We start from the raw sequence: 25,653 nt of genomic DNA on the forward strand, positions 1-25,653 counted from the left end.
AAATTAACCCAGGGGTTCTCAAACTGGGGGTCGTGAGCTGTCAGTCTCCACCTCAAACCCTGCGTTGCCTCCAGCATTTATAATAGTGTTAAATATATAAAAAAGTGTTTTCAATTTATAAGGCGAGGGGGTCGCACTCAGAGGTTTGCTATGTGAAAGGGGTCACTAGTACAAAAGTTTGAGAATCACTGAATTAACCCCTTGGAAGCCTTAGGGAATGCAGGGGAGGGGGGGGGTCTCCCTTGCTAGGGTTCGGAAGGATATTGCTCTTCTCATGTGATCCTTCCCCCAGTGGCTAATTTTAAATGAAGCTACCCTCCCCTGACATGACTCTCCCTATGGCACTGAAATTACATATAGACTATAATTTGGCATTTGAGAAGTGAAAGGGATGGTAGCCCTAATGGAACAGCTAACAGCTTGGCTCTTCTGCAAGCCTCACACTGCTGAATGAGCTTTAGGGTAGGGAAGGCTGTGCCTCCCAAACAGCCTGGCCCTGCCCTCATCCGACCCCCGTCCACTTCCTGCCCCCCGACTACCCGCCCCCCCTCAGAATCCCTGACCCATCCTGCTCCTTGTCCCCTCACTGTCCCCCAGAGGCACCCCCCCACCACCACCCTGAGACCCCACCCCACTCCCTGTCCCCTGATTGCCCCAATCCCTATCCACCCCCCCCCTGAGTCCTGACAGACCCTGGAACGCCCACAATTCACCCCCCCCCGCCGCTCCCTGTCCCCGGGACTCCCTGCCCCTTAGCCAACCCCCGGAGCCTCAGCGCATCTAGGCCCTCCCCTGGACAGAGGCAGCGCGTCTCCGGCGGGGGGGCTGAGCTCAGCGCCGCGTGGTAAAGGGGCGGGGCTGTGAGCGCCACCGGGGCCTGAGCTTCCTCCACTCGGCTGGAGCTCGCGGCCCCGCCCCCTCCCCACGCGGCTCTGAGCGGGGCGGGGCGGGGCTCCGGGGGCCCGCTGCAGCGCTGTGCAGGAGGCTGCTGGATGCCGGGCCGGCGAGGGAGCCTCGGCCGTTCTCGTGGGGGCCCCTGTGGAGCCCGGGGCAAATTGCCCCACTTGCCCGCCCCCTGGGCGGTGCTGCGCCGTACATCATTACCGCAGTTGTTTCGCCAGTAGACAGCCTGAGCTTCAGTCTCTCTGAATAGAAAGTTTCTCAAAGATGGATAAGAGCAGAAAGACAGTAGCTCAATATCTGGATAAGGCATTGGCTGATAGTGAAAAGGCAGCCCTTGAAGACCTGCTATTTTCCTATAAAGGAATTTTGTACCCTGCTGCTTTTTGCAACCTGGAAACTGTCCAAGTTCTTGATTCTTTTGAAGCCAGGAGTGACGATGTGATCCTAGCGGGATACCCTAAAACTGGTGACTATTGCTAGCTTGTTACAAAAACTAAATATGAAATGTTATAGTTATGAATGATTAGGCAGCATGTAATGCAATAATTATACATGACTGCAATTCATAGTAAATGCTGTCCATCATGAAGATACTGTATTAGGGATTGTTCAGATGAATGAGGTGAGAATAATAATTTCAGCCATTAATGACCATCAGTTACTGTCTTCTCCTTTTGAATATTTACATTTTAAATAACTATATGTCCAGTGTTATGAACACGTACCTTGCAGAAAAAGATTTATTGATCTTTGATACCATGATCTACTAAATATTGAACATAAATTCATGTTCACAAGCATGAAAGATATGAGGTTGTAATGTTACATCCAAACATCAGAGGAGACACATTATAAAATGTTCATGTGTGTCTCATTGCAGATCTGATTCAATACAGCCAACAAACCTTTACTAATATTTTGCATTGTGATGATGAATGAGCTAAGAAAACAGCTTGGCTGTCAATTTGACTGAGTTTGAAGAGCTGGTGGTTTGAAAAACAATTCCTTCATTTATTAATTGAGCAAGTCTCACATGGAAAAATTGGATCAAATTCTGCTGTCAGTTGCACGGCTGTAAATTTTAAGACACTCAATTGAAGCCAATGGAATGCTTCCAAATTAACACAGATGAAATCCGAGAAAAAACAGTGTGACTCAGATATGAGGGTATCCAGATTTCACATAACTATGATCACAAGTGTTTCTGTCCATTTCCCCCAAATTGATTTCTTCTTTTTAGAAACCATTATTGTATATTTAGCTTTTGGTCAAGCTAGTACTAATAGCTTACCCTGAATTGGCAAGTAGGAGCCTAGTCAGTGACAATGGTGGTGCCTGCATTTATCTGTGACATGAATTCACCCAGAAAACATAGTGTTTAATTTAGTGATTTATAACTAAATTGTTAGTCGCAAAGAAGTATGTGCTTCACAAACAGGACTGTTCCTGTTTGTTGACAGTTATTTGGCCCAATCATATGACACTTCTGTTCACTCATAGCTTGTGTCATTAACAGGAAAATATTCCTGTATCAAAGTAAGATTTCAGTTTAGTTAGCTACTGTCCTTGAATGTTAATGTTTTTTCTTCCACAGTAATTGATATCATACACTGGTATTTGCAACTAAATACATTCAACACTTGTGACAATTTTCACTTCTGTAGTCTTTAAACCAGTTTCTATCTTGTTTCAGGTACTAACTGGCTTGATCAAGTCTTAAATGATTTGGAAATTACAGCTGCAAAATATACAAAGGAGGACATTAATGAGAGAATGAATATTACAAATGAATTATCTGTATTTCTACGTCTTGAATTTGGGGATCCAGAGAAATTTAAGGTCAGCACGGGATGATATTAGAAATGTTAATATGAACTGTTTGACACATCTAAGAATTGATAAACTGTAATGGCTGAATTTTACAGGCTATGGAGGACTCTTACCTCCCCCAAGGTATGATCAGGTCAGTACAGTCAGGGTGCAGTGCATTTGCTTAGCCAGTCCATGATTGGAAACCATGGAGGTTCAGACAAGGGGTGGATAATTCATGCAAATGACCTCCCCACCACAGGGTTTCCTTAGATTCCGATCTGTCACTCTCTCCTTTGCACTACTACTGTCCCCAAAGAGCTGACTATGTGGAGAGGAAGGATTTCAGGTCCCCCACCACAAAACAGGCAATTGTGAATGAACTAAGGGTTTAGGGGAGTTTCGGTTACCCCTCTCCATTTTATTTTCCATGACAGGGGATGTCTTTTGCCTAAGAGTCTCCCATTCTGATTGCTAACAGCTCCTTTTTTAACTGTCAGCCAGCTCCAGGGTTGATTTTCTGCCTCGTGGTTTCCCAGGATTTCATTCAGCTGGAGAGACCCCCTCCCCTTATTTCAGAGCTTTTAGGGGAGGCAATGGGAGAGGACTCAGGCTTGGTCTACACTACGAGTTTAGATCAAATTTAGCAGCGTTAGATCGATTTTACCCTGCACCCGTCCGCACAACGCAGTCATCTCTGTTGACTTAAAGGGCTCTTAAAATCGATTTCGGTACTCCTATCTGACGAGGGGATTATCACTGAAATTGACCTTGCTGGGTCGAATTTGGGGTAGTGTGGATGCAATTCAACAGTATTGGCCTCTGGGAGCTATCCCAGAGCGCTCCATTGTGACCACTCTGGACAGCACTCAACTCCAATGCATTGGCCAGGTAGACAGGAAAAGCCTCGCAAACTTGTGAATTTCATTTACTGTTTGCCCAGCGTGGAGAGCTGATTAGCACAGGTGACCATGCAGAGCTCATAGCAAAGGTGACCATGGAGTCCCAGAATTGCAAAAGAGCTCCAGCATGGACCGAACAGGAGGTACTGGATCTGATTGCTGTATGGGGAGACGAATCCGTGCTATCAGAACTCTGTTCCAGAAAAAATCAACAGGAGCAAAAACTCAAGAGATAAGTGATTAATCCTAGATGAACAACCTCTAACACCAGTACAAAACTCACGGAATCTGTAGCTGCTGAACCACTGGTTGATATGCCATGTACACTCCCTGTAGACAGAATTTGTGTGTGATATTATTTTATCATTTCTGTAAGTAACTGATTTTTATTGCCTGAGAAAGGGGTCATATCGATGACTTCAGAGGGCCCTCTGTTTGGCCAAAAAGCTTTCATAACACAAGCAATGCAAACAGTGTTTTCCCAGGAATTGAAATTAGGCGGGGTGTTGGAATATTCACGGGGGCGGCGAAGGACCGAAGAGGGTTGAGACTGTGAGGGTGAAGGTGGGCTGTATGGCAGAGCCGTATCTAGGTATTTTTGCGCCCGAGGCAAGAATATAAAATTGCACCCTCCCCCAGGGGTGGCTCTTTGGCAGCAATTCAGCGGCGGGTCCCTCAGTCCCTCTCGGAGGGAAGGGCCTGCCGCTGAATTGCCGCCGAAGAATGGATGAAGCGGCGGCAGTACAGCCTGTGATTTTGCGGGGTCAACTCATGATTTTTGACCACTTGGGCTGGTAATGTTGCTTCCAAGATGGTCTTTGGTTCCAATCCAGAAAGGGACTCACAGGTTGAGAGGACGGAGGTGCTGGATATCAGCAGTGGCCACTAGGGATCAGCATGTGTCCTGAGAATGCTGGGAGTTCAGGCTTGCAGGGCAGGATCAGGGGTGGCAGGTTTGTAGAAATTTTGGTGGTGCCCAGAACCTGCCCCAGCCCAAACTCCGCCCCCCCCCGCCTAAGGCTCTGGAAGGGAGTTTCGGTGAGGGAGGAGGTCTGGGGTGCAGGCCTTAGGCTGGGGCAGGGGATTGGGGTTCAAGCTCTGGGAGGGAGTTTGGGGATGGGAGGGGGTGCCGGTTCTGGAAGGGAGTTTGGGGATGGGAGGGGTGCAGAGGGTTGGGGTGCAGGGGTGAGGGCTGTGGGTTGTGGCTGCAGATGAGAGGTTTGGAGTGTGGGAGAGGCTCAGGGTGAGAGTACAAGTGAGGGCTCTGTCTGGGGCTGGGAATGGGAGGTTTGGGGTGTGGGAGGGGCTCAGGGCTGGGGGTGAGAGTAGGAGTGTGGGGGGCGAGGGCTCTGGCTGGGACTGGGGATGAGGTGTTTTGGGTGCTGGAGGGGCTCAGGGCTCGGGCAGAGGGTTGAGTATGCAGTGCGGGGGTGAAAGCTCTGACTGGGAGTATGGGCTTTGGGGTGGGGCAGGGCTGGGGATGAGATTGGGGTGCAGGAAGTGGCGCAGGCCAAGGGATGTGCTGGCTGCCGCTTCCCGCCGCTCCCATTGGCCTGGAGCAGCAAACCGCGGCCAGTGGGAGCCGCGATCAGACGGACCTGTGGATGCGGCAGGTAAACAAACTGGCCTGGCCTGGCCTGCCAGGGGCTTTCCCTACACAAGCGGCGTCCCAAGTTTGGGAAACACTGCCCTATACTATACAGATGTCACGGTGGAGACCAGCATTTCTCAAATTGTGGGTCCTGACCCAAAAGGGAGTTGCAGGGGGGTCCCAAGGCTATTTTAGGGGGGTTGCGCTTACTTCTGTGCTGCCTTCAGAGCTGGGTGGCCAGAATGTCGTGGCTATTGGCCGGGCACCCAGCTCTGATGGCAGCATCCCACTAGCAGCAACGTAGAAATAAGGGTGGCAATACCATATCATGCCATCCTTAGGGTATGTCTACACTACAAGACTATTTCGAATCAACTTAAGTTGAATTTGTGGAATCGACCTTATGAAGTCGAATTTGTGTATCCACACTAAATACACTAATTCGACTGTGTGAGTCCACAGTAATGGGGCAAGCGTCGACTTTGGAAGCGGTGCACTGTGGGAAGCTATCCCACAGTTCCCGCACTCCCCGCTGCCCATTGGAATTCTGGGATTTCCCCCCAATGCATGCTGGGGGAAAAATGTGTCGAGGGTGGTTTTGGGTAACTGTCATCATTGAACCGTCAATCACGCCCTCCCTCCCTCCCCAAAAGCGCCTGCGGGCAATCTGTTCGTGCACTTTTCTGCTCAGTGACAGCGCGGGCGCCACAGCACTGCGAGCACGGAGCCCGCTGCAGTTATGCCCGTTGTCAACTCCTCGCACCTTATCGTCCACCTCTTCCACAGTCAGCTGCTGAGAAATAGGGCTACTTTTCAATGGTGCTGCGAGCACTGGTGGACCATGGGGGACGTTTTACCAGCATCAACGTCGGGTGGCCAGGCAAAGTTCATGACGCACGTGTTCTCAGGAACTCTGGTCTGTTTAGACGCCTGCAGGAAGGTAGTTTCTTCCCGGACCACAAAATAACTGTTGGGGATGTGCAGATGCCTATAGTTATCCTCGGGGACCCAGCCTACCCGCTAATGCCCTGGCTCGTGAAGCCCTATGCAGGCGCCTTGCACAGCGACAAGGAACTCTTCAAGTACCAGCGAGCAGCGTGACCTGTGACTGTTCAGTTTCTTTACAGAGAAGCTGAACCTGCCCCTGTTTCTTTACCAAGTTACGGTTGACTAGCATCTGCAGTTACATACCCCGTCCACCCCGCTTCTCCCACTTCCAACACACGTTTCAAAATAAAATACATCTTCCACTGTAACTTTACAAAGGTTTCTTTATTGATGACTTATCATTAAAGGGTTGAAACTGGGACGCAGACTGTGCTGGGTAGGGTGTGCGGTGATGTAAAGACCGCCTCTAAACTCGAGGAATGACAGGCTCCTGCTCCCAGAGCGCTCTGCAGTGCCAGACTGGTTGTTTCAACGGAGCCTGCCATCCCTCCTTTTTGGGACTCTGTGTGCAGGGGCTATGTGGCCTTGTGGCGGGGGAGGACGGATACAGATTCCTCTGCTGCGTGGCTCTGTGGTCCAGGACAGGGACCGTTGCATGAGATCTGTAACCCCCCTCCCCCGCTACAAAGTCACGTACCCCCCACCCACACAGAACCTGCAAACCACGTCCCATACCGACCAGGGTGCCTACTGACTGCACTGTGTGTGTGACCTGCTGCTGATCCTGCCCCCGTCTCTGTACCCTGCTAAAGGTGACTGTCCTATGCAATACCCTACCCCCATAACCCACCCACCCACCCACCCCTTCAAACACAGCATTGTGTAAAAAAGCATGACGGAAACAGTAATTAACAGCAAAGTATTTTTAATAATTAACCAGACAGTCAGGGGATGAAACTGGGATTGGGGCTTGGGTGAGTCAGGAAGGGAAGGAATTCTCAAAAATTAGGGTATGAGAGCTTTTGGGTACTTGAGCACTCTGCTGGGCTGCAGTGACAGTTTTCACGGCCCCTGGCGCCCCTCCTTCTGGTTACTTTGGGTGACGGGAGGTATGGGACTTTGTGGCGGGGGAGGGCGGTTGCAGATACACTGCGGGGGGGCTCTGTCCTCCTGGCTGCGGTCCTGCAGAACATCCACAAGGCGCCGGAGCGTGTCCGTTTGCTCCCTCATTAGTCCAAGCAGCGTTTGAGTCGCCTGCTTGTCTTCCTCACGCCACCTCTCCTTCCGTTCGCTGTGTGAGCGCTGGTACAGAGAGAGGGTCTCCCTCCACTGGCTCTGCTGGTCTGCCTCGGCTCGGGAGCACCTCATAACTTCAGCGATCATCTCGTCCCGAGTCTTTTTCTTTCGCCGCCTAATCTTTGCCAGCCTCTGTGAGGGGGATGCTGTGGCAGGTCTGGAGACAGTCGAAGCTGTGTGATGGGAAAAAGGGAGTGAATTCCTTGCAAAGATACATTTTTGCGAACAATGAACACAGTCTAGTCTGTGTCTGTGAACAACACCATGCACAGCACCTATCTCGTCCGCACTCCTGCAGCAGGCAATCCTGAAAGCATAAACTCTGCCCCTGTTCTACCCCATCGCAGTGTCCCCCAACCCTTGCACTTCTGGGTTGAGATCCCAGTGCCTGATGGTGCAAATTTCATTGTCGCGGGTGGTTCTGGGTAAATGTAGTCAGTCATTCCTTCCTCCGGGAAAGTAACGCCAGACAATCATTTCAAGCCCGTTTTCCCTGGATTGCCCTGGCATACGCCATAGCGTGGCAACCATGGAGCCTGTTTTGCCTTTTGTCACTATCACCGTATGTGTACTAGATGCCGCGGACAGAGGCGATTCAGCAGCGCTACACAGCAGCATTCATTTGCTTTTGCATGACAGCAGAGATGGTTATCAGCCATACTGTACCATCTACCATGCCATTGTAAATTGGCAAGGTGATGATGGTTACCAGCCGTATTGCATTATACCTTCTGCTGCTGTCATAGGTGCCCCTGGCCGAGATCAGCCGGGGGCGCAAAAGACAAAACTGGGAATGACTCCCCGAGTCAATCCCTCCTTTATGGTATCTAAAAATAGAATAATTCCTGCATAGAATATGGGGCTAGTGTAGTAGAGATCCAGTGTTTCAGAGAACCAGAGAGCACAGCCGCTCCGTGTCAGATTATTCAGGAATGATGAGCTGCATGGCATTCACAGGGGGTGCTCCTGCAACAACCTCACCTGTTGCTTCCCTCCTCCCCCAGCCTTCCCGGGCTACCGTTGCAGTGTCCCCTGATTTGTGTGCTGAAATAATACAGAATGCAGGAATAAGAAATAGTGACTTGTTACTGAAATGAAATAAGGGGAAGGCAGCCTCCAGCTGCTATGATTGTCCAGACAGGACATTAAGCAGTGTGTGGGAGAGGAAAACAGCATGCTGCTGCTATGACAGTCCAGGCAGTACAGAATCTTTTCTTTACACATGAAGGGCGGGGGCTGATGGAGCTCAGCCCCTGTTGCTATGATGAAGACGGTTAGCAGGCCGTCTACTTATGGGCTGATGACGAGGACGGGTACCAGTCGTATTGCACTACACCATCTACAGCAAGGCTGATGATGATGACGACAGATATCAGTCTTACTGCACCATCAGCCACCCATGGCGGGGGGGGGGGGGAGAAGAGGATGCTACAGTACAGTGCCGCAGCATCGCGTCTACCAGCAGCATTCAGTACACATAGGGTGACATTTAAAAGAGTCAAGAGACGATTTTTTTTCCTTTTCCTTCTGGGTGTGCGGGAGGGGGGTACATTGATGAGCTATGCCCTGAACCACCGCGGACAATGTGTTTGACCGTACAGGTATTGGGAGATCAGCCAAGAATGCAAATGCTTTTTGGAGACTGCAGGAACTGTGGGATAGCTTGCGTCCTCAGTCCCCTCTCCCTCCATGAGCGTCCATTTGATTCTTTGGCTTTCCGTTACGCTTGTCACGCAGCAGCGTGCTGAGTCTCTGCTACGCCATCTGTTCGGAGATTTTTAAAAAATACTTTGGACCAGGCGTAACATTACAGTAATTCCCCTAATTAGATGCAGGAGTCTCCGAGCGAGATCACCCTGAGGACGGTCACTGAAGGAGATAGAGAGCGCATGCTGCGTGAAAGCCAGCACAAACCAGGGCCCTATGCAGCCGTGCTTGGGGAGGCAATGCTCCCTGAGTACCTCATGAAAGCCTGGCGCGGAAAAGTGTGCTACCACGGAGCACCCAATAAGGCAGCTCTCCCCAGGAACCTCCTGCGGAGGCTTTTCGATTACCTCCAGGAGAGCTTCGTGGAGATCTCCCAGGAGGATTTCTGTTCTATCCCCATATATATATAGAGACCTCCTTTTCACATACTTCAGATTGCAGTTATATTAAGAATAAAAGTTTACATGTTTAAAGCACTTACCAACTGCTCCTTTCCCTGATTCAGGGTCCGGGTTAACGGCCGGGGAGGGTTGGTAGGGGATCTCCGTGAGGGTGATGAAGAGATCCTGGCTGTCGGGGAAACCAGCGTTGTAAGCGCTGTCGCCTGCCTCATCCTCCACAAACCCTTCCTCATCTTCCCCGTCCGCGAACATCGCCGAGGAACTGGCCGTCGACACTGTCCCATCGTCAGAGTCCATGGTCACTGGTGGGGCAGTGGTGGCAGGCTCCGTAGCGTCCGTTTGCCGCTTTGATTTTTTGGTAGCCTTGTCTGGGGTCCTTGATTTTCATGCGGCGCTGCGTTGCATCCTGCCTGTATCCTCTGTCTCTCATGGCTTTGGAGACCTTCTCGTAGGTCTTTGTATTCCGTTTTTTGGAGCGCAGCTCCGAAAGCACAGACTCCTCGCCCCACACACCGATCAGATCCAAGACTTCCCGGTCAGTCTATGCTGGGTCCCTCTTTCTATTCAGAGATTATATGAACTCCTCTGCTGGAGAGCTCTGCATTGCTGCCGGTGCTGCTGAGCTCGCCCCGATGTCCAACCACAAAATGAGATTCAAACTGTCCAGACAGGAAAAGGAATTCAAATTTTCCCGGGGCTTTTCCTGTGTGGCTGGTCAAGAGCATCCAAGCTCGGACTGCTGTCCAGAGCGTCAACAGAGTGGTGCACTGTGGGATAGCTCCCGGAGCTACTAAGTTCAATTTGCATCCACACCTAGCCTAATTTGAATAGCCATGTTGAATTTAGCGCTACTCCCCTCGTCGGGGAGGAGTACAGAATTTGAACTAAAGAGCCCTCTATGTCAAATTAAATGGCTTCCTGGTGTGGACGGGTGCACGGTTAATTCGAATTAACGCTGCTAAATTCGAATTAAAGTCCTAGTGTAGACCAAGCCTTACTTGTGCGCTGTAGCTGGCGGCAGCTCTGCCTTCAGAGATGGGATCCCAGCCAGCTGCAGCCATTCTCCGACTGCCCAGGTCTGAAGGCAGCGCCACCACCAGCAGCAGCACAGAAGTAAGGGTAGCAGTACCGCAACCCACCCTACAATAACCTTGCAACCCCACCCACAACTTTTTTTGTGGTCACGACCCCCTACAATTACAACATAGTGAAATTTCAGATTTAAATAGATGAAATCATTAAATTTATTATTTTTAAAATTGTATGGCCATGAAATTGACCAAAGTGGACCATGATTTTGGTAGGGCCCTAGCTATGATGCTGATTTTTTTTGACATGGTGATCTGTCTTTTTGGAACTATAGAAAGATACTGATTAGACATGCATAATAATACCATGCTCTTATATTGCACTTTTAAGCAGTAGCTCTCAAAGCTACAAAGGAGATACGTATCATCCCCATTTTACAGAAGGTAAAACTGAGGCAGAGTGGAGAAATGACTTGCACACACACACTCAGGTCTCCTGAATACCACTACTGCTTTATCTGTCTGCTAGGACACAAAGCCACCCCAAGATGCCGGCAGATGCACCCTTACTGGGAGACATGCTATTGCAGAGCGGTTTGCTAGTTATGTTTATCTGAATGTCTAAGAGGTTCTGGAGAAGTGCTTATTGTCAGCCATTTGATAATGAGTATATTACTGGTTCTACCTAAACTCAGCTGGACATCTCAAAAGAACAGGCCCCCAATTTCTAGTCAGGCTGGAAATACTGTTAGAACAGGGTCTTGCACAGTATTTCCTCTGGAGGAGCAACTTACATGGGGCCACGTTCACTAGAGGGAATTAGAGGAACATTAATAAATGGGAGCATGGTAGTTAAAGTTTGAAAGAAATGAGAGATTCAAGGCGGCCTTGGAAAAATTAATGCTAATTTGTCCTAAATTCTGCCGTATGTTATTGATAGTGAAATAGTCACCCTCTGGATTGGCAGGAAAGAAATATTATTTCCTGCAAAGTCTACTTTTTTAAAACAAATCTTAAAATGATAAAATTCTATTAGACGCTATTTAATTCTGCCTTTCTTTCCAATTTTATTTAAAGAGGATGAAGGAATTACCTTTCAGAAGAATCATATTAACACATCTCTCTCCTCAAGTCCTGCCCAAATCTATTTTCAAAAGCAAGGCCAAGGTGAGTCCTCAGTTACAGTATCGTAAATAGAATAGCTTTAGGTTGGGAGTAAACTGGCCCCATTCATCTACATGGTGCATGAACAATGAAATCTAATGCTGAAAATTTAAATGTTGACTGTTTCTCTGCTATCATTTCAGCAGAAATATCCTGCTAATGAGCTTTGCCATTCCTTATTTTTCAAATAAGGTAAAATTAATTAAACTGATTCTACTGATGCTGTGATTGTTAAAAAAATATAAACTTCTTCTTACCTAATTATTGTTAATTACTTGTATTACCATAGTGCTCATTGTGCTAGGAAAAGTACAAACTTTTTTGTATTGACTTTCAACCTTTAAACAAATAATTCATTTCCATATGTTTTTTAGATACTGCTGCTGGTTCGAAATCCAAAAGACACCGCTGTATCTTACTTCCATTTTCACAACAATATGCCTACACTTCCCTCCTTCAGCTCATGGGATGAGTATTTTGCAGCTTTTATGCATGGAAAAAGTACACTGTTTTTCTGTTTTTTAGCTATTCTGATTAATTAGTATATTGGCAAAACTGGGCACTGGGATTCAGGAAGACCGAGGGCAGATTCTGATCTCAGTTGTATTATAATTCACGAAAAACTTCTTGGTCTTAAAGTTATTGTAGATTTATAAATGATGTAATTGAAATCAGCCTGTGACCCCTGAAATCAAGAGACAATTTATTCACTGACACTGACTCCCTCTGTGATCTTGAATAAGTCATATAAGCTCTTATGGCCTGGCCACCATTACCCTGAATCTTATATAATCTGAAACACAGATTTAGGAAATTAAATATGAATTATATTACCAGCTATGCTAATACTTATTAAAATAGACATAAGCATGCTGGCCTCGAAATCCAAACGCAATATAGCAACTCAAAACAACCTCACCCTATAACTTTTCTTTCTGCTAATCAATGCATAAGCTGAATTCATATACTGGGTAGAAGGCTAAAATTATTGAGAATAGAGGTGAGCAAAATGTTTTCAACTAATTGTTTTTTGGAGAGCAAAAAATGTTTGCTGATTTCAGTTGAATTTGATAAATAATTTTGTTTGAAACTAAATTTTAGAATTTAAATTTTGAAATTTTAGAAATTTTCTAATTTTAGAAACAAAATTTCTAAACAGAGGAAACATTTTGTTTCAAGTATCAGAGGGGTAGCCATGTTAATATGGATCTGTAAAAAGCAACAAAGACGTATGCGTCTGACGAAGTGGGTATTCACCCATGAAAGGTTATGCTCCAGTACATCTGTTAGTCTAAAAGGTGCCACAGGGCTCTTTGTTGCATTTTGTTTCAATCATTCTGAATCATTTCATTTTGACTATTTCAATTTGAAATATTTTGTTCAACTTTTCTATTCAAAATGGCACTTCACTTTTAAATTACCACAAAAAATGGTGAAAAGCACCTAAAATGTCTGAATCAAAGTGAATAATTCAAAATAAAATTTGTTTGGAGTCAAATGAAACATTTTGGTTTCTTCTAAACCAATTTTTTCTACTTTTTTATTAAAAAACATTAAAAATTGTTATTGGTTCAAATCAAACAAGATTGTTTTTTAAATTTTTTAGTTTAGTGTCTGAACCAAAAAATCCATCACTCACTCAGCTGTAGTTGGGAATAGTGCAAAGGAGAGACTCCTTTCTGACCCAGCCAGCAGTCAGACAGGATGTCTCCCTGGCAAACAGGAATGCACTGGAATGTTCAGCTGGCTAGCTTTCCAGCTTGTATGCTATGTCCCTAAGGTGGTTATGAGGGTGTTTAGTCCTTTCCACTTAGCAGATGTGTGCTCTTCCATTAATGGCCAGTACTAGCCGTCAGATAGAGGGAACACTTATTGCTTTTGTTCAGAGGAGCAGTGGCAAAACCTGTTACTGTAGTCCTCACCTCAAAACCCTGTCTGACACCATGAAGTCAGCCAGGAGTCCACGTCCCCTGTCTCAATTCACTTTTACCTCATTATTATTGAATCATTCTGATTTTCTGGTTTTTTTTCTCCAGTATCCTGGGGCTCCTATTTTGATTATTTAGTTGAATGGAACAAGCATGTGGATGATGAAAATGTTATGGTGATAACCTATGAAGAGCTGAAAGAGGTGAGGTTAATGCTGTTTAAGGGAAGAAGTGGAAGATTGGACAAATAACCAGGGAGGAGTATAAAAGTATTGCTCAGGCATGCAGGAGTGAAATTAGGAAGGCCAAATCACACTTGGAGTTGCAGCTAGCCGGAGATGTTAGGAGTAACAAGAAGGGTTTCTTCAGGTATGTTAGCAACAAGAAGAAAGTCAAGGAAAATGTGGGCCCTTTGCTGAATGAGGGAGGGAACCTAGTGACAGTGGATGTGGAGAAAGCTAGTGTACTCAATGCTTTTTTTGCCTCTGTCTTCACAGACAAGGTCAGCTCCCAGACAGCTGCACTCTGCAGCACGGTATGGGGAGGAGGTGACCAGCTCTCTGTGGAGAAAGAAGTAGTTCGGGACTATTTATAAAAGCTGGACGAGCACAAGTCCATGGGGCCGGATGCGCTGCATCCGAGGGTGCTAAAGGAGTTGGCCGATGAGATTGCAGAGCCATTGGCCATTATCTTTGAAAAATCATGGCGATCGGGGGAGGTCCCGGATGACTGGAAAAAAGCTAATGTAGTGCCCATCTTTAAAAAAGGGAAGAAGGAAGATCCAGGGAACTACAGGCCAGTCAGTCTCACCTCAGTCCCTGGAAAAATCATGGAACAGGCCCTCAAGGAATCAATTCTGAACCACTTAAAGGAGGGGAAAGTGATCAGGAACAGTCAGCATGGATTCACCAAGGGCAAGTCATGCCTGACTAACCTAATTGCCTTTTATGATGAGATAACCGGCTCTGTGGATGATGGGAAAGCAGTGGATGTGCTATTTCTGGACTTTAGCAAAGCTTTTGATACAGTCTCCCACAGTATTCTTGCCAGCAAGTTATAGAAGTATGGGCTGGATGAATGGACAGTAAGGTGGATAGAAAACTGGCTAGATGGTTGGGCTCAACGGGTAGTGATCAATGGTTCCATGTCTAGTTGGCAGCCGGTATCAAGTGGAGTGCCCCAAGGGTCGGTGCTGGGGCCGGTTTTGTTCAATATCTTCATTAACGATCTGGAGGATGGTGTGGACTGCACCCTTAGCAAGTTTGCAGATGACACTAAACTGGGAGGAGTGGTTGATACGCTGGAGGGTAGGGATAGGATACAGAGGGACCTAGACAAATTAGAGGATTGGGCCAAAAGAAATATGATGAGGTTCAACAAGAACAAGTGCAGAGTCCCGCACTTAGGATGGAAGAATCCCATGCACTGCTACAGACTAGGGACCGAATGGCTGGGCAGCAGTTCTGCAGAAAAGGACCTAGGGGTTACGGTGGACGAAAAGCTGAATATGAGTCAACAGTGTGCCCTTGTTGCCAAGAAGGCTAATAGCACTTTGGGTTGTATAAGTAGGGGCATTTCCAGCAGATCGAGGGACGTGATCATTCCCCTCTATTCAGCACTGGTGAGGCCTCATTTGGAGTACTGTGTCCAGTTTTGGCCCCCACACTACAAGAAGGATGTGGATAAATTGGAGAGAGTCCAGCGGAGGGCAACAAAAATGATTAGGGGGCTGGAGCACATGACTTATGAGGAGAGGCTGAGGGAACTGAGATTGTTTAGCCTGCAGAAGAGAAGAATGAGGGGGGATTTGATAGCTGCTTTCAACTACCTGAAAGGGGGTTCCAAAGAGGATGGATCTAGACTGTTCTCAGTGGTAGAAGATGACAGAACAAGGAGTAACGGTCTCAAGTTGCAGAGGGGGAGGTTTAGGTTGGACATTAGAAAAAACTTTTTCACTAGTAGGGTGGTGAAGAACTGGAATGGGTTACCTAGGGAGGTGGTGGAATCTCCTTCCTTAGAGGTTTTTAAGGTCAGGCTTGACAAAGCCCTGGCTGGGATGATTTAGTTGGGTTTGGTCCTGCTTTGAGCAGGGGGTTGGACTAGATGACCTCCTGAGGTCCCTTCCAACCCTGAGATTCTATGATTCTATGAATCTTTACTTCATACAGAAATAGTGCATGGCTAATGATAACAACACAGCTACCAAGCCCATGCCAGGCCTATACAATTCATTTTGTTTTTGACAGAAACTGACAAAACAGAAATGTTCATGAAAATGTAATTAAAAAGCCACATTTTATTAAAAAAAACCCTCCTGTTTCAGTGGAATTTTTTTTTAACCAGCTCTACTTAAACCCTATGAAGAAATAAGTCAGATGCAAATATCATATAGTTAGTTCAAGACATCTGAGTAGGGTGGAATTTCACCCTCTGTGACCACCAATGTGCCAAGAAACTTGAATCTAGGAACAAAGAGACTTTGTAGGCCTTATTCGTTCCATCTAATAGTATCCACTTCATGTGGAAATGATTAACAAGAGCCAACATCAGCCTTGCTGTAAGCAGGTGTAACGTCGTTACCTTTCAATGGATTTGCACCCACTTACACCAGGCCTTGATTTAGCCCTAAGATTTTTTTTAACATATACTATTAACATGAGCCAGTGGCCTAATATTAAAAAATACTGAGCATCTACAGTTCCCACTGGTTTCGCTGGGGCGTGTGGGTGCGCTGCATCTCTGAAACTCAGACCAAACATCTTCACAATAAAACTGACCAAGTTTTTCAGTCCTCACTCAGTCAAAACTTTAATTGTCTTTAGTGGGAAATTTTGCCAAAATGGAGGGCAATAAGATATGGCCATCTGTAACCAATGTGGACTAAAATGTGGACTTCTCCAAATCTCACACATGAGTGAGCTGGATGGGATTGTAGTCTACATATTGCATTAAAACCTAAATTACAGTAACATTAAGCATGAGAAGCACTGACAAAATCCACAAAGTCATCTAATAACAATTTCCATTTGCAAATCATGGCTGTCTTTAGCATGCCTTCCTATTATGCCCAGCTACCACAAAGCATATGGAGAGTGACCATGGGGAAACACTAACCACTTGTATAATAGTTTAGGTGGGAAAAACGTGTTCAGTTTGCAGTCTGATTATGAGCCCGACACCCAACTAAACTGAAGTAAATTCACCTGAAATTTTACAGCTGTGATATACGGTAGGATAGATTTTTTTCCTAGAAAGCTTGCTGAAAATTGCCAAGGTATTTTGGAGATGATTTTAAAAAATAAAATAAAAACAGGGTGATCTAATTTCTTCAGTGCCTGCAGTGTGGTACCTTGGCCCCACACTAAATCTATTTAGAAAAATCTTAATGCAATCTCTCTCTCTCTCTCTCTCTCTCTCTCTCTCAGGGGTCGTCAGCTTTCCAACAGAAAATACTGATTCAATGGACTCTACGTGTTCTGTGGGAACATGTACATTGCTTCAACACTTTCGATGGAAACCAGGCAGGCCGACCTGTTGGCCACCCTGCCTGCCTGCTTTCCTGCTAGCTCCCCCATCTGCCCACCTCTCTGTTCCCATGCTTCTTGGCAGCCTCAGTGGTGGAACTGAGGTTGACCCGAGCTTTCAGGCTCCTTGTTCCTCAGCAGCCAGGCTCCTTGGCAGCCCATCTGATGAGCAGCTGCAGAGCTGGGCTTCCAGGCTCCCCAGCTCCCTAAACTATCAGGAGTCTGGGTGGCTGTCTCCCAGGGAGGTCTGCTTGATGAACGGACAGGCAGGGGGCTGGGCCTCTAGGCTTCCTGAGCACCTGACTACCTAGCTTCCTGAGCTCCTGGACTCCTTGACTGGCCAGCTTACCAGGCCTCCTGCCTGGTAGGTGATCTGCTGGGTATCCCAAAGATCATATTGCATTTTGGAAACACCACAACATTTCCACTATAGCAGTGGTTCTCAACCAGTGGTATGTGTACCTCTGGGGTTACACAGAAATCTTCCAGGGGGTACATTAATTCATCTAGATCAGGGGTCGGCAACCTTTCAGCAGTGATGTGCCGAGTCTTCATGTATACAATTTAAGGCTTCGTGTGCCGGTAATATATTTGAACGTTTTTTAGAAGGTCTCTCTAAATCTATAATATATAACCAAAGTACTGTTATATGTAAAGTAAACAAGGTTTTCCAAATGTTTCAGAAGCTTTATTTAAAATTAAATTAAAATGCAGATCTTAACTGTTTAGTGTGATCCTTGCCCTTGCTTTTCCTTGCCGAGTTTTCCAATGTCTGGTGGCACCTATTTAGATACTTCAAGCTGCACACAGGTTTCTGAGCGATCGGTTGTTAACCGGCTGGCAGGAGGTCAGCGGCTGGAACCCCAGATTGGGAGCTGGTGGCTGGTAGGGCTGAACAGGGCCGGAAGCCTGGACCCTGTCTGGCAGGGGGCCTGTGCTGGAACTCCAACTGGAAGCAAAGTGAGTGGGGCTGTGGGGACCCCGGCTGGCAAGGGGCCAGCAGCCAGAACCCCAGAGCAGCAGCAGGCTGAGCAGCTCAGCCCACCACCACTCGGGGGTTTCCACCACCAGCTCCTTGCCAGCTGGGGTCTCAGCCCGCTGCCAGCCTGGGGTTCCTTCCCCCAGGTCAGCAGCGGGTGCTGAGTGTGGCTGTGGCAGGGGGGACCCCAGCTGGCAGGAGCCGGCAGTGGAAACCCCAGAGCGGCGTCGGGCTGAGCAGCTCAGCCTGCCCCCGCTCTGGGGTTTCGGCTGCTGACTCCTTGCCAGCTGGGATCTCAGCCTGCTGCCAGCCTGGGTTTCTTTTCCCTAGGCCAGCAGCATGTGCTGAGTGGGACCGGGCGGGACCCCGGCTGGTAAGGGGCCAGCAGCGGGAACCCCAGAGCGGCGGCAGGCTGAGCAGCTCAGCCCGCCCCGTGTGCCATGAAAAATCACTCGCATGCCATCTTTGGCACGCGTGCCATAGGTTGCCAACCCCTGTTCTAGATATTTGCCTAGTTTCACAACAGGCTACATAAAAAACAGTACAGTACAAACTAAAATTTCATACAATGACTTGTTTATACTGCTCTATATACTATACACTGAAATGTAAGTATAATATTTAAATTCCAATTAATTTATTTTATAATTACATGGTAAAATGAGAAAGTAAGCAATTTTTCAATAATAGTGTGCTGTGACCCTTTTGAATTTTTATGTCTGATTTTGTAAGCAAGCAGGTTTTAAGTGAGGTGTAAGGGGTACACTAGTCTGGAAGGGGTACAATAGTCTGGAAAGGTTGAGAAACACTGCTCTTTAGGAACATTTCAGCATTTCTGAAACAAAATATTGCACAATTTTAATTTTTGGCCTTTCATCCTGATTCTAGATGAAAAGTTCTGCAAATTAAATTTTTTTGCCTTATTTGATTACCATATTTGATTCTCCTTGTTTTCCTCTTATCTTTATGTCCACAATTGTCAAATCCCCTTATAACAGCTCTTTCAGCTCACTATTGTATCTGTCAAAATGCACCGTCACTTGGTGTGCGAAGAGTACAGAATTCCTTATTCAGGCATGTCATTATCTGCACATTTCTTAGCAATGCCTTTTGCTTCAGCACACCTGAAGTGTATGAATATTAACAGGTACATGCTCTCTGGATTCAATTATGTACTGAAAAGCTCTAGGTGGTATTATTATTACTCACTTCTATGCACAGCCACATATAACAAGTATAGAGCCCACTCTCCATTTAGACAAAGTATCCTACTTGCATGAGTAAGGAGTTCAGGACAGAAGCTGCTTGAAAGTTACACCTGTTAGAATTCCTTGGCAATGCAAAAATGAAGTAGTTGCAGATTTTTCACAGTAATTCTGCTCTGTGAAAGTATAGAGATACTGTTATAATCACTCCACAGGTGTGATCCAAATGGAATGTTGTTTCAATACTATTCACTCTTGTCGTCCTTGTTTTCAGAATCAGACATTAGGATTGAAAAAAATAGCTGACTTCTTTGGGTTCTCCCTAAGTGAGGAAGAGATTCAGACTGTTGCAGAGAAAAGCAGCTTCGAAGCTATGAAAGAGAAATCCTTCAAAACCCATGGAACATTTGGGAAAATTCTCTTCCGTAAAGGTACATTTCTGAAAACTCCTTATAAATGATCACCAGTCCCTTGCAATGAACTCACTAGCCCAGCACCTCTAGCTGGCTGGGTGAACTGAAGGCGCAGGTTCTGATGAGGCCTTGGCTCCAGCATCCCTATGTTTTAGGGCTGTTGTGAAAGCCTGGCCCTCTGTGACATCACAAGCTTGGCAACTCTAGCTTGCTGGTGTGATGTGAAGGCACAGTCCTCTGCAAGGGTTAGTGGCTCAGGACCTCTGTCTTGCTGGGATAGTAACCAGGAACCTTTTATTGCTGGGTGGATGGTCAGGGAAAGGCCTCTCTGATGCCACTAGAGTAGCACTGATAACCCCCACTGTAACGAGCATGTGACATCCACATCCAATCCCAGGCCAAAGACAAAATCTAGAGTGTATCCAACTATAGGTGTTGAGCCAGACTGTCCCTGGGCAAGTGCTATGGCTGTTATTGGTGGCTGTGGAATCTTGGGCTAACGTAGAAGTGCCACAATCAGTGCAGAAGTTGAAATCGCCTAATACAATTGCTGCAGTGACTCTGGCACTACCACTGGTTAGCTCAGGAAGTACACCTCTACCCCGATATAACGTGACCTGATATAACAAGAATTCGGATATAACGCAGTAAAGCAGCACTCCGAGGGGGCGTGGGTGTGCACTCTCGTGGATCAAAGCAAGTTCGATATAATGCAGTTTCACCTATAATGCAATAAGATTTTTTGGCCCCCAAGGACAGCATTATATCGGGGTAGAGGTGTACTCCAAGATACAGTGGAGTTACCTGTAGCTCACATTAATCTGGGGTTCTATTATCTTTCATTGGGATTTCATTGCATCCCATCCATTAAGGGGGAGACCACGTCTATCTCTCCCTCAGCCTCACCACTGGCCCACCTCTCCTGATGTGTGGGTCACATGGGCTCCAGAGAAAGTAGAAGATGTTCTGAAGACGGTTCACCCCACCTCCACAAAGAATACATCAGATTTGTGTGTGGTGGTTCCCCTCTGTGGGTCATGAATCATAGCGGGCATTATCCGGCCCTGAGTTAGGATCTCTGGCTGCCACAGGCTGAGAGTGGCACACAAGAACAGAGCCGCTAATGGTGGAGTGTGCATGGAGAATCTGATCTCTTCCCCTACATTTATTTAAGAATAAGGACCACACCTAACAAGACACATGCTTAGTTTGCAGTTTGAAGACTATCTTATAAAAAAAATGCCACAGACTTGGGGCCAAATCTTACTGGGTGTAAATGAGTGTAATGACTCTTGAATATAACAAAATGGATGTTTCTGGGGCCAATTACTTCTGAGATATAGTATGACCAAAAAAAAGAAGATATACCAAGAACTCTACCTGTATTTTAAAAAAATCCTACATCTTAAAGATGACTTCTCCAATTCACCTCATACATTGCTGAAAAAATTCTCCTGTGGCCACAAACCCTAAATGTAGAGACAAAAGAAGAAAGGATCAATTTTTAGGGATATAGATGGGGGAGTGAAGGTTGTGATGTGCAAAAATCAGACTTGCAATGGAAAGCTAGTTACAACTTCAACCAAGGAATGATGATCCTTTCTCTCTAACAAATGATTATATATATTTTTAATGTTTGCAGGAATTGTTGGTGACTGGAAGGACCATTTCTCTGAAGCTCAGAGTAAAGAAATGGACAGAAAATTTGAAGAGTGTTTAGCAGGAACTAAACTGGGAGAAAAGATGAAATATGGGGTGTATTGGAAGGCCTAAAGAGCAAAACAGCAAAACCTAATGCAACTGTTCCCCTTAGTATGATCTGTTCACTTGTTTTTGCACACTGGAAAAATCATCTAAACTTGTGTATATCTAATTATAAATAATTATATTTTAGTCCGTAATACCAGCAATTTATGTCAGATGTGTGCTTTAAATTTGATACCTCACCATGCTTAATAGATCTTTTATATATGCATATGCCCATTGTATGGCATTGCCTTAGAAAGGAGCTGTAGACTTCAATATCATATACACTATTCTGAGGAGGTATCAGGCAGAAGCACCATCAGTTATTTAACCATTCTATCAAAAACAATGTAATCGGTGAGCCAATTCTGCACTGAGAAATCCCTTGAAATTCATGGGGGTTGCATTTGATGTAAGTCAATGCAGAATTAGGCTTAGAGTGTCCAGATGATCCAGATGTCCAAAAGTGATAGAAATTCCACCAAATAGATTAGTTTTTGCCATTAACATTAACAATGACTTGAATGTGGCTATCTTCTGGTGGAACAGGCTGATTCCCTCCAAGATAACTGTTATCCAATCAGCTTTTCTATTTCTGTTTTCCTGCTTGCATTCATTATTTGTCTGTGTCCTTTAAATCTTTGATTTGATAAGTGCATTAAAAATGTTATTAATTGGTTCATCTTGTTTCAATCAGAGGGGGCATGTTGGAAGCCTGGCTACGGTTGCCAGTTTTGTTTGGACATATTCCTGGAGGTTTCATCACATAATATAATCCTTAATTAAAGATTAATCTTTAATTCCTGGAGTCTCCAGGATAATTCTGGAGGGTCGGCAACCCTAGGCCTGGTAAAAGATAGAGGATCCCTGAGGCTTGAATTATTCATGGTCATAAACTCTATACAGAGTAGCAAATGTTTGTATCATTGCAGCAAACTAACTGGTCTACTCTGGAAGCTGTGGCTGAGATTTTCAAAGCCAGGGCAACTGCACTGAAATTAATGGGAAATTAATTAATTAGTGGTTAATTCTCCTAGATGGCTTTGAAACTCTCGGTCTATCTATTGTACTCTTAGCATAACCAGGCTATTGCCAAAATATAGGACACCACTGCCCTGAGAATATCTTGAGGATACAAAATCAAAATAAAGCAAAAAGTGTGGAGACCAGGGGGGAGTTTTTTCATGGCACATCTGACCCATCCTGGGGAAAACCAAGACACATGTATCTGATATAGCTGCTGGTATCATTGTGCTTTCTGAGCTTTTGTGAATGACCCCTTTTAATCTACTCCTTTGTATTAGCCCAAGAGGTTGGGTGTTTTTTCCCTCCCATCAGACTCATACATTTCTTCTCTCCCTTCACCCAATTTCAAAACCATGATGTTAGTGTGTATTCCAAATTTAGAAAAATAAGTTCTCCCATTCCTATTTTTTTGGTTACTTGTTCTCAAAAATAGTGTCAGTTGCAGGTATCATGCAGTCTTCTTGTCTGTGTCTATCTAGCTATAATATATAGATGTTTCTGGTTGAAAAGCAGAATTTTCCTCCTGAGAAATTCTGATATTTCTACATTTATTTTCACTCAAAATATCAGGACAAAAAGTCAAGATACTGAAATTTTTCACTGAACGGGAAGTTCTGAAATATTTCAGTTCAGAAATGATGTGTTCATTTCTACATTTTCAGCTGAAACAAAATGTTTTGACATTCCCTAATTGAAACTTTTCATTTTGGCCTGGTTCAGCATTACAGTCTGTGTCCTTCTGAGCTGCTGTGGTGCCTCGTAGGAGTTGTAGTTTAGGTGGCTTAGACTCCCATTTTCTGCTATCAACCAGGCTCCCAGGCCAGATTACACCCACATGATGCATCGTTCATCCAAGTCCCATGATTCACTGCAGAAATCAGAGGGGAGACTGAGGTGTATCATGGGAGATGTAGTCCAGGAAGGGTGCCTAGCCCATAGAGGAGAATGGAGATACGAGGCACTCAAACTGCAGCTTCCATGAGACACTGCAGCATCTCAGGCATGATAGGGATTTTAAGGGGTCCCGCTTGCCCCAGACTGTGTCCCGCTTGCCCCAAGCTGAGTTAGCTGAGCATAAGTAATTGCAGGCCATTATAGGCCAGCTTGACATTAAGGCATAGGAAAATTTGTAATAGTTTGTGTGGCTTAATCAAAAGGCCAACAGGAGAAAGGGGAACCAAAATCAACTGATGGTTGTGCAACATGGCCTTAGTATAGCAGCACATTAGCAATGGAAAATAATTAAGCAGAACAGTAACGTACAATGTAACCGCACGTAGGTGGGCAAACTAATTTAAGAAAGGGCTTATTGTACAACAGTATTAAAAATAGTTGCAAAGTTAAATTAGTAAGCAATAAGGTAACGCAAGAAGAGGGACATGGCGTAAGCAGGAGCATCTAGGACAATAACAGGAAAACCCCTAGATGGTGAGGGGCTCTAATTGGCTTGCTAATAAAAAATATTATACCAAATAAGGTTGATAAGATTTGTAATATGTGATTACGCGTTGCGGTTTTTACCTTTATAAGCTTGAAGCAATTTAACCAACGTAAGGCAGCTAACCCCTTGCATGGGGCCACGCTGACCTTCCCTATATGCATATTTGTATTCTAAATAAAGGAGCCTCAAGGCTGTGTCTGACCTAAAATCAATGGTGTGGTCAATTTTTCCACAACAGGCACATATGGATTAATGTCAAACTTGCCTGGAAATGAGATGTTTCTACTTAGGCAACCAGATCCCAGACTAAATATATTTCATTTTGATTTTCCATTAGGAAAATCAAAAAATTTCAGCAAGACTGAAATTTTCCAGAAACTGCATTCTCTGCCAAAACACACGTTGCCAGAAAATTCCAGACCAACCCTAATTTCTATGTGTAGATGTAGATACAGGCCAAGATTGTCAGAACTGGCTAGTGATTTTCAGTGCCCAACCCAAGACACCATAAAGGAGCCTGCTTTTCAGAGGATAGATGCTCAGCGCGTTCTAAAAATCAGGCCCTTTAAGGAGTTTCAAACCGGGCACCCAAAAAATGAGGCAACCTAAAACCACTAGTTACTTTTCAAAACTTGGGCCACAATATGTACGCATGTGCATATATTTCATTCCAAACAGTGTTGATTTCTCAGAGCAGTGCTCAATATAACAAAAATTTTTTAATACTGGTGCCTCTATGAGCCCAGAGCAACAAACCTGATTTTATTAAAATCCTATTTTTAGCCCAAGTCTGTCACTGTTGGATGCTATTTTCTTCATATCAAAATTACATGCAGACTAGATGGCTTTAGACAGCTTTCTAGCTGCAACATAGCTCCAAAGCCTTGGCACGGCTCTGAGGAGAAGCAGAGGTTTCTGGTGCTGGAGTTGGTGAAAGACCAATGGACTGATGAAAGAGTATTTGTGGCATAATGGCATGCAAAATAACGTGTATGTTGGCTGCTATAACATAGCATAATTATTTGGGCTCTTTGTGGAATCTAAAGATACTGGAACCAGCAGCTCCCTTCCCCCACAATCTCATTTCATTTTGAAAATGGACCTCCTAGGGAAGCTTTATTTACAGACCAAAAAGATCCCATTATTAATTGGGGGTGGGAGGAATACACGGTATGCATATTATGAGCACAGTCCTGCAGCTGTTCCTTCTTTGGCACTCGCTGTGGACAATGGGGAGTTCCACACATAAAGTGCCTTTAGAATCAGGCCCATAATGTCATAATGACACTGCAGCTGGGAGTGTGCCTTCTGGAACGGGCAGACCGACCTATCGAGCTAAACATAGCAGTGTGGACCTTGCGGCAGGGTCAATGACTCAGGCTAGCTGACTGAGTCCAAGCCTGCCTGACCCCCGGGGTTTGAGCTAAGTTAGTTACCCCAGGCTGTTGCACATGCCACAACATCCTCCCTGCTATTTTTAGCATGCTAGATGAAGCAGAGGTAGTCTGTATCTGTCCATCGGGGCTGGGAGAGACAAGGTGAGTGAGTTAATATCTTTTATTGGCCAACTTTTGTTGGTCATGCTGTCTCTCTAATATCCTGGGACCAACACAGATATAACAACCCAGGCTTGGAAACACACTCCCAGCTGAAGTGTAGACATATCCTAATAGTCTTTCATGGAACCATTGAGCTGGATTCT

At 45.6% G+C, this 25,653-nt stretch overlaps 1 protein-coding gene across 3 annotated transcripts; it reads left to right on the plus strand.

The window, feature by feature from the left end:
* Positions 1-982: 982 nt before the first annotated feature.
* On the plus strand, positions 983-24,159 carry LOC123366242 (sulfotransferase 6B1-like). Of its 3 annotated transcripts, XM_045009513.1 has the most exons (8): positions 1,008-1,369; positions 2,597-2,742; positions 11,603-11,692; positions 12,064-12,190; positions 13,726-13,820; positions 19,600-19,756; positions 21,381-21,516; positions 22,091-24,159. In XM_045009513.1, exons 1-7 carry the CDS (start codon positions 1,168-1,170, stop codon positions 21,509-21,511), a joined length of 948 nt encoding a protein of 315 aa, XP_044865448.1. In that variant the 5' UTR covers positions 1,008-1,167; the 3' UTR covers positions 21,512-21,516; positions 22,091-24,159. The 3 variants fall into 3 exon arrangements, with proteins under 3 accessions (XP_044865449.1, XP_044865448.1, XP_044865447.1); XM_045009512.1 differs by having other exon boundaries at positions 1,009-1,369; positions 21,381-24,159; XM_045009514.1 differs by lacking the exons at positions 19,600-19,756; positions 21,381-21,516; positions 22,091-24,159 and adding an exon at positions 17,043-17,717 and having other exon boundaries at positions 983-1,369.
* Positions 24,160-25,653: the final 1,494 nt, after the last annotated feature.

The sequence above is a fragment of the Mauremys mutica genome, chromosome 3 (assembly GCF_020497125.1).
Source record: "Mauremys mutica isolate MM-2020 ecotype Southern chromosome 3, ASM2049712v1, whole genome shotgun sequence".
In the NCBI taxonomy this organism is placed as follows: Eukaryota; Metazoa; Chordata; order Testudines; family Geoemydidae; genus Mauremys; species Mauremys mutica.

What these genes read in the sequence shown, in the direction of transcription:
- LOC123366242 (XM_045009513.1), top strand. Translation starts at nt 1,168, where the DNA reads ATGGATAAGAGCAGAAAGACAGTAGCTCAATATCTGGATAAGGCATTG. An exon ending in GGGATCCAGAGAAATTTAAG is followed by an intron (nt 2,743 to 11,602) that starts GTCAGCACGGGA and finishes TTTTATTTAAAG; the next exon opens with AGGATGAAGGAATTACCTTT. An exon ending in CCTATGAAGAGCTGAAAGAG is followed by an intron (nt 13,821 to 19,599) that starts GTGAGGTTAATG and finishes CCTTGTTTTCAG; the next exon opens with AATCAGACATTAGGATTGAA.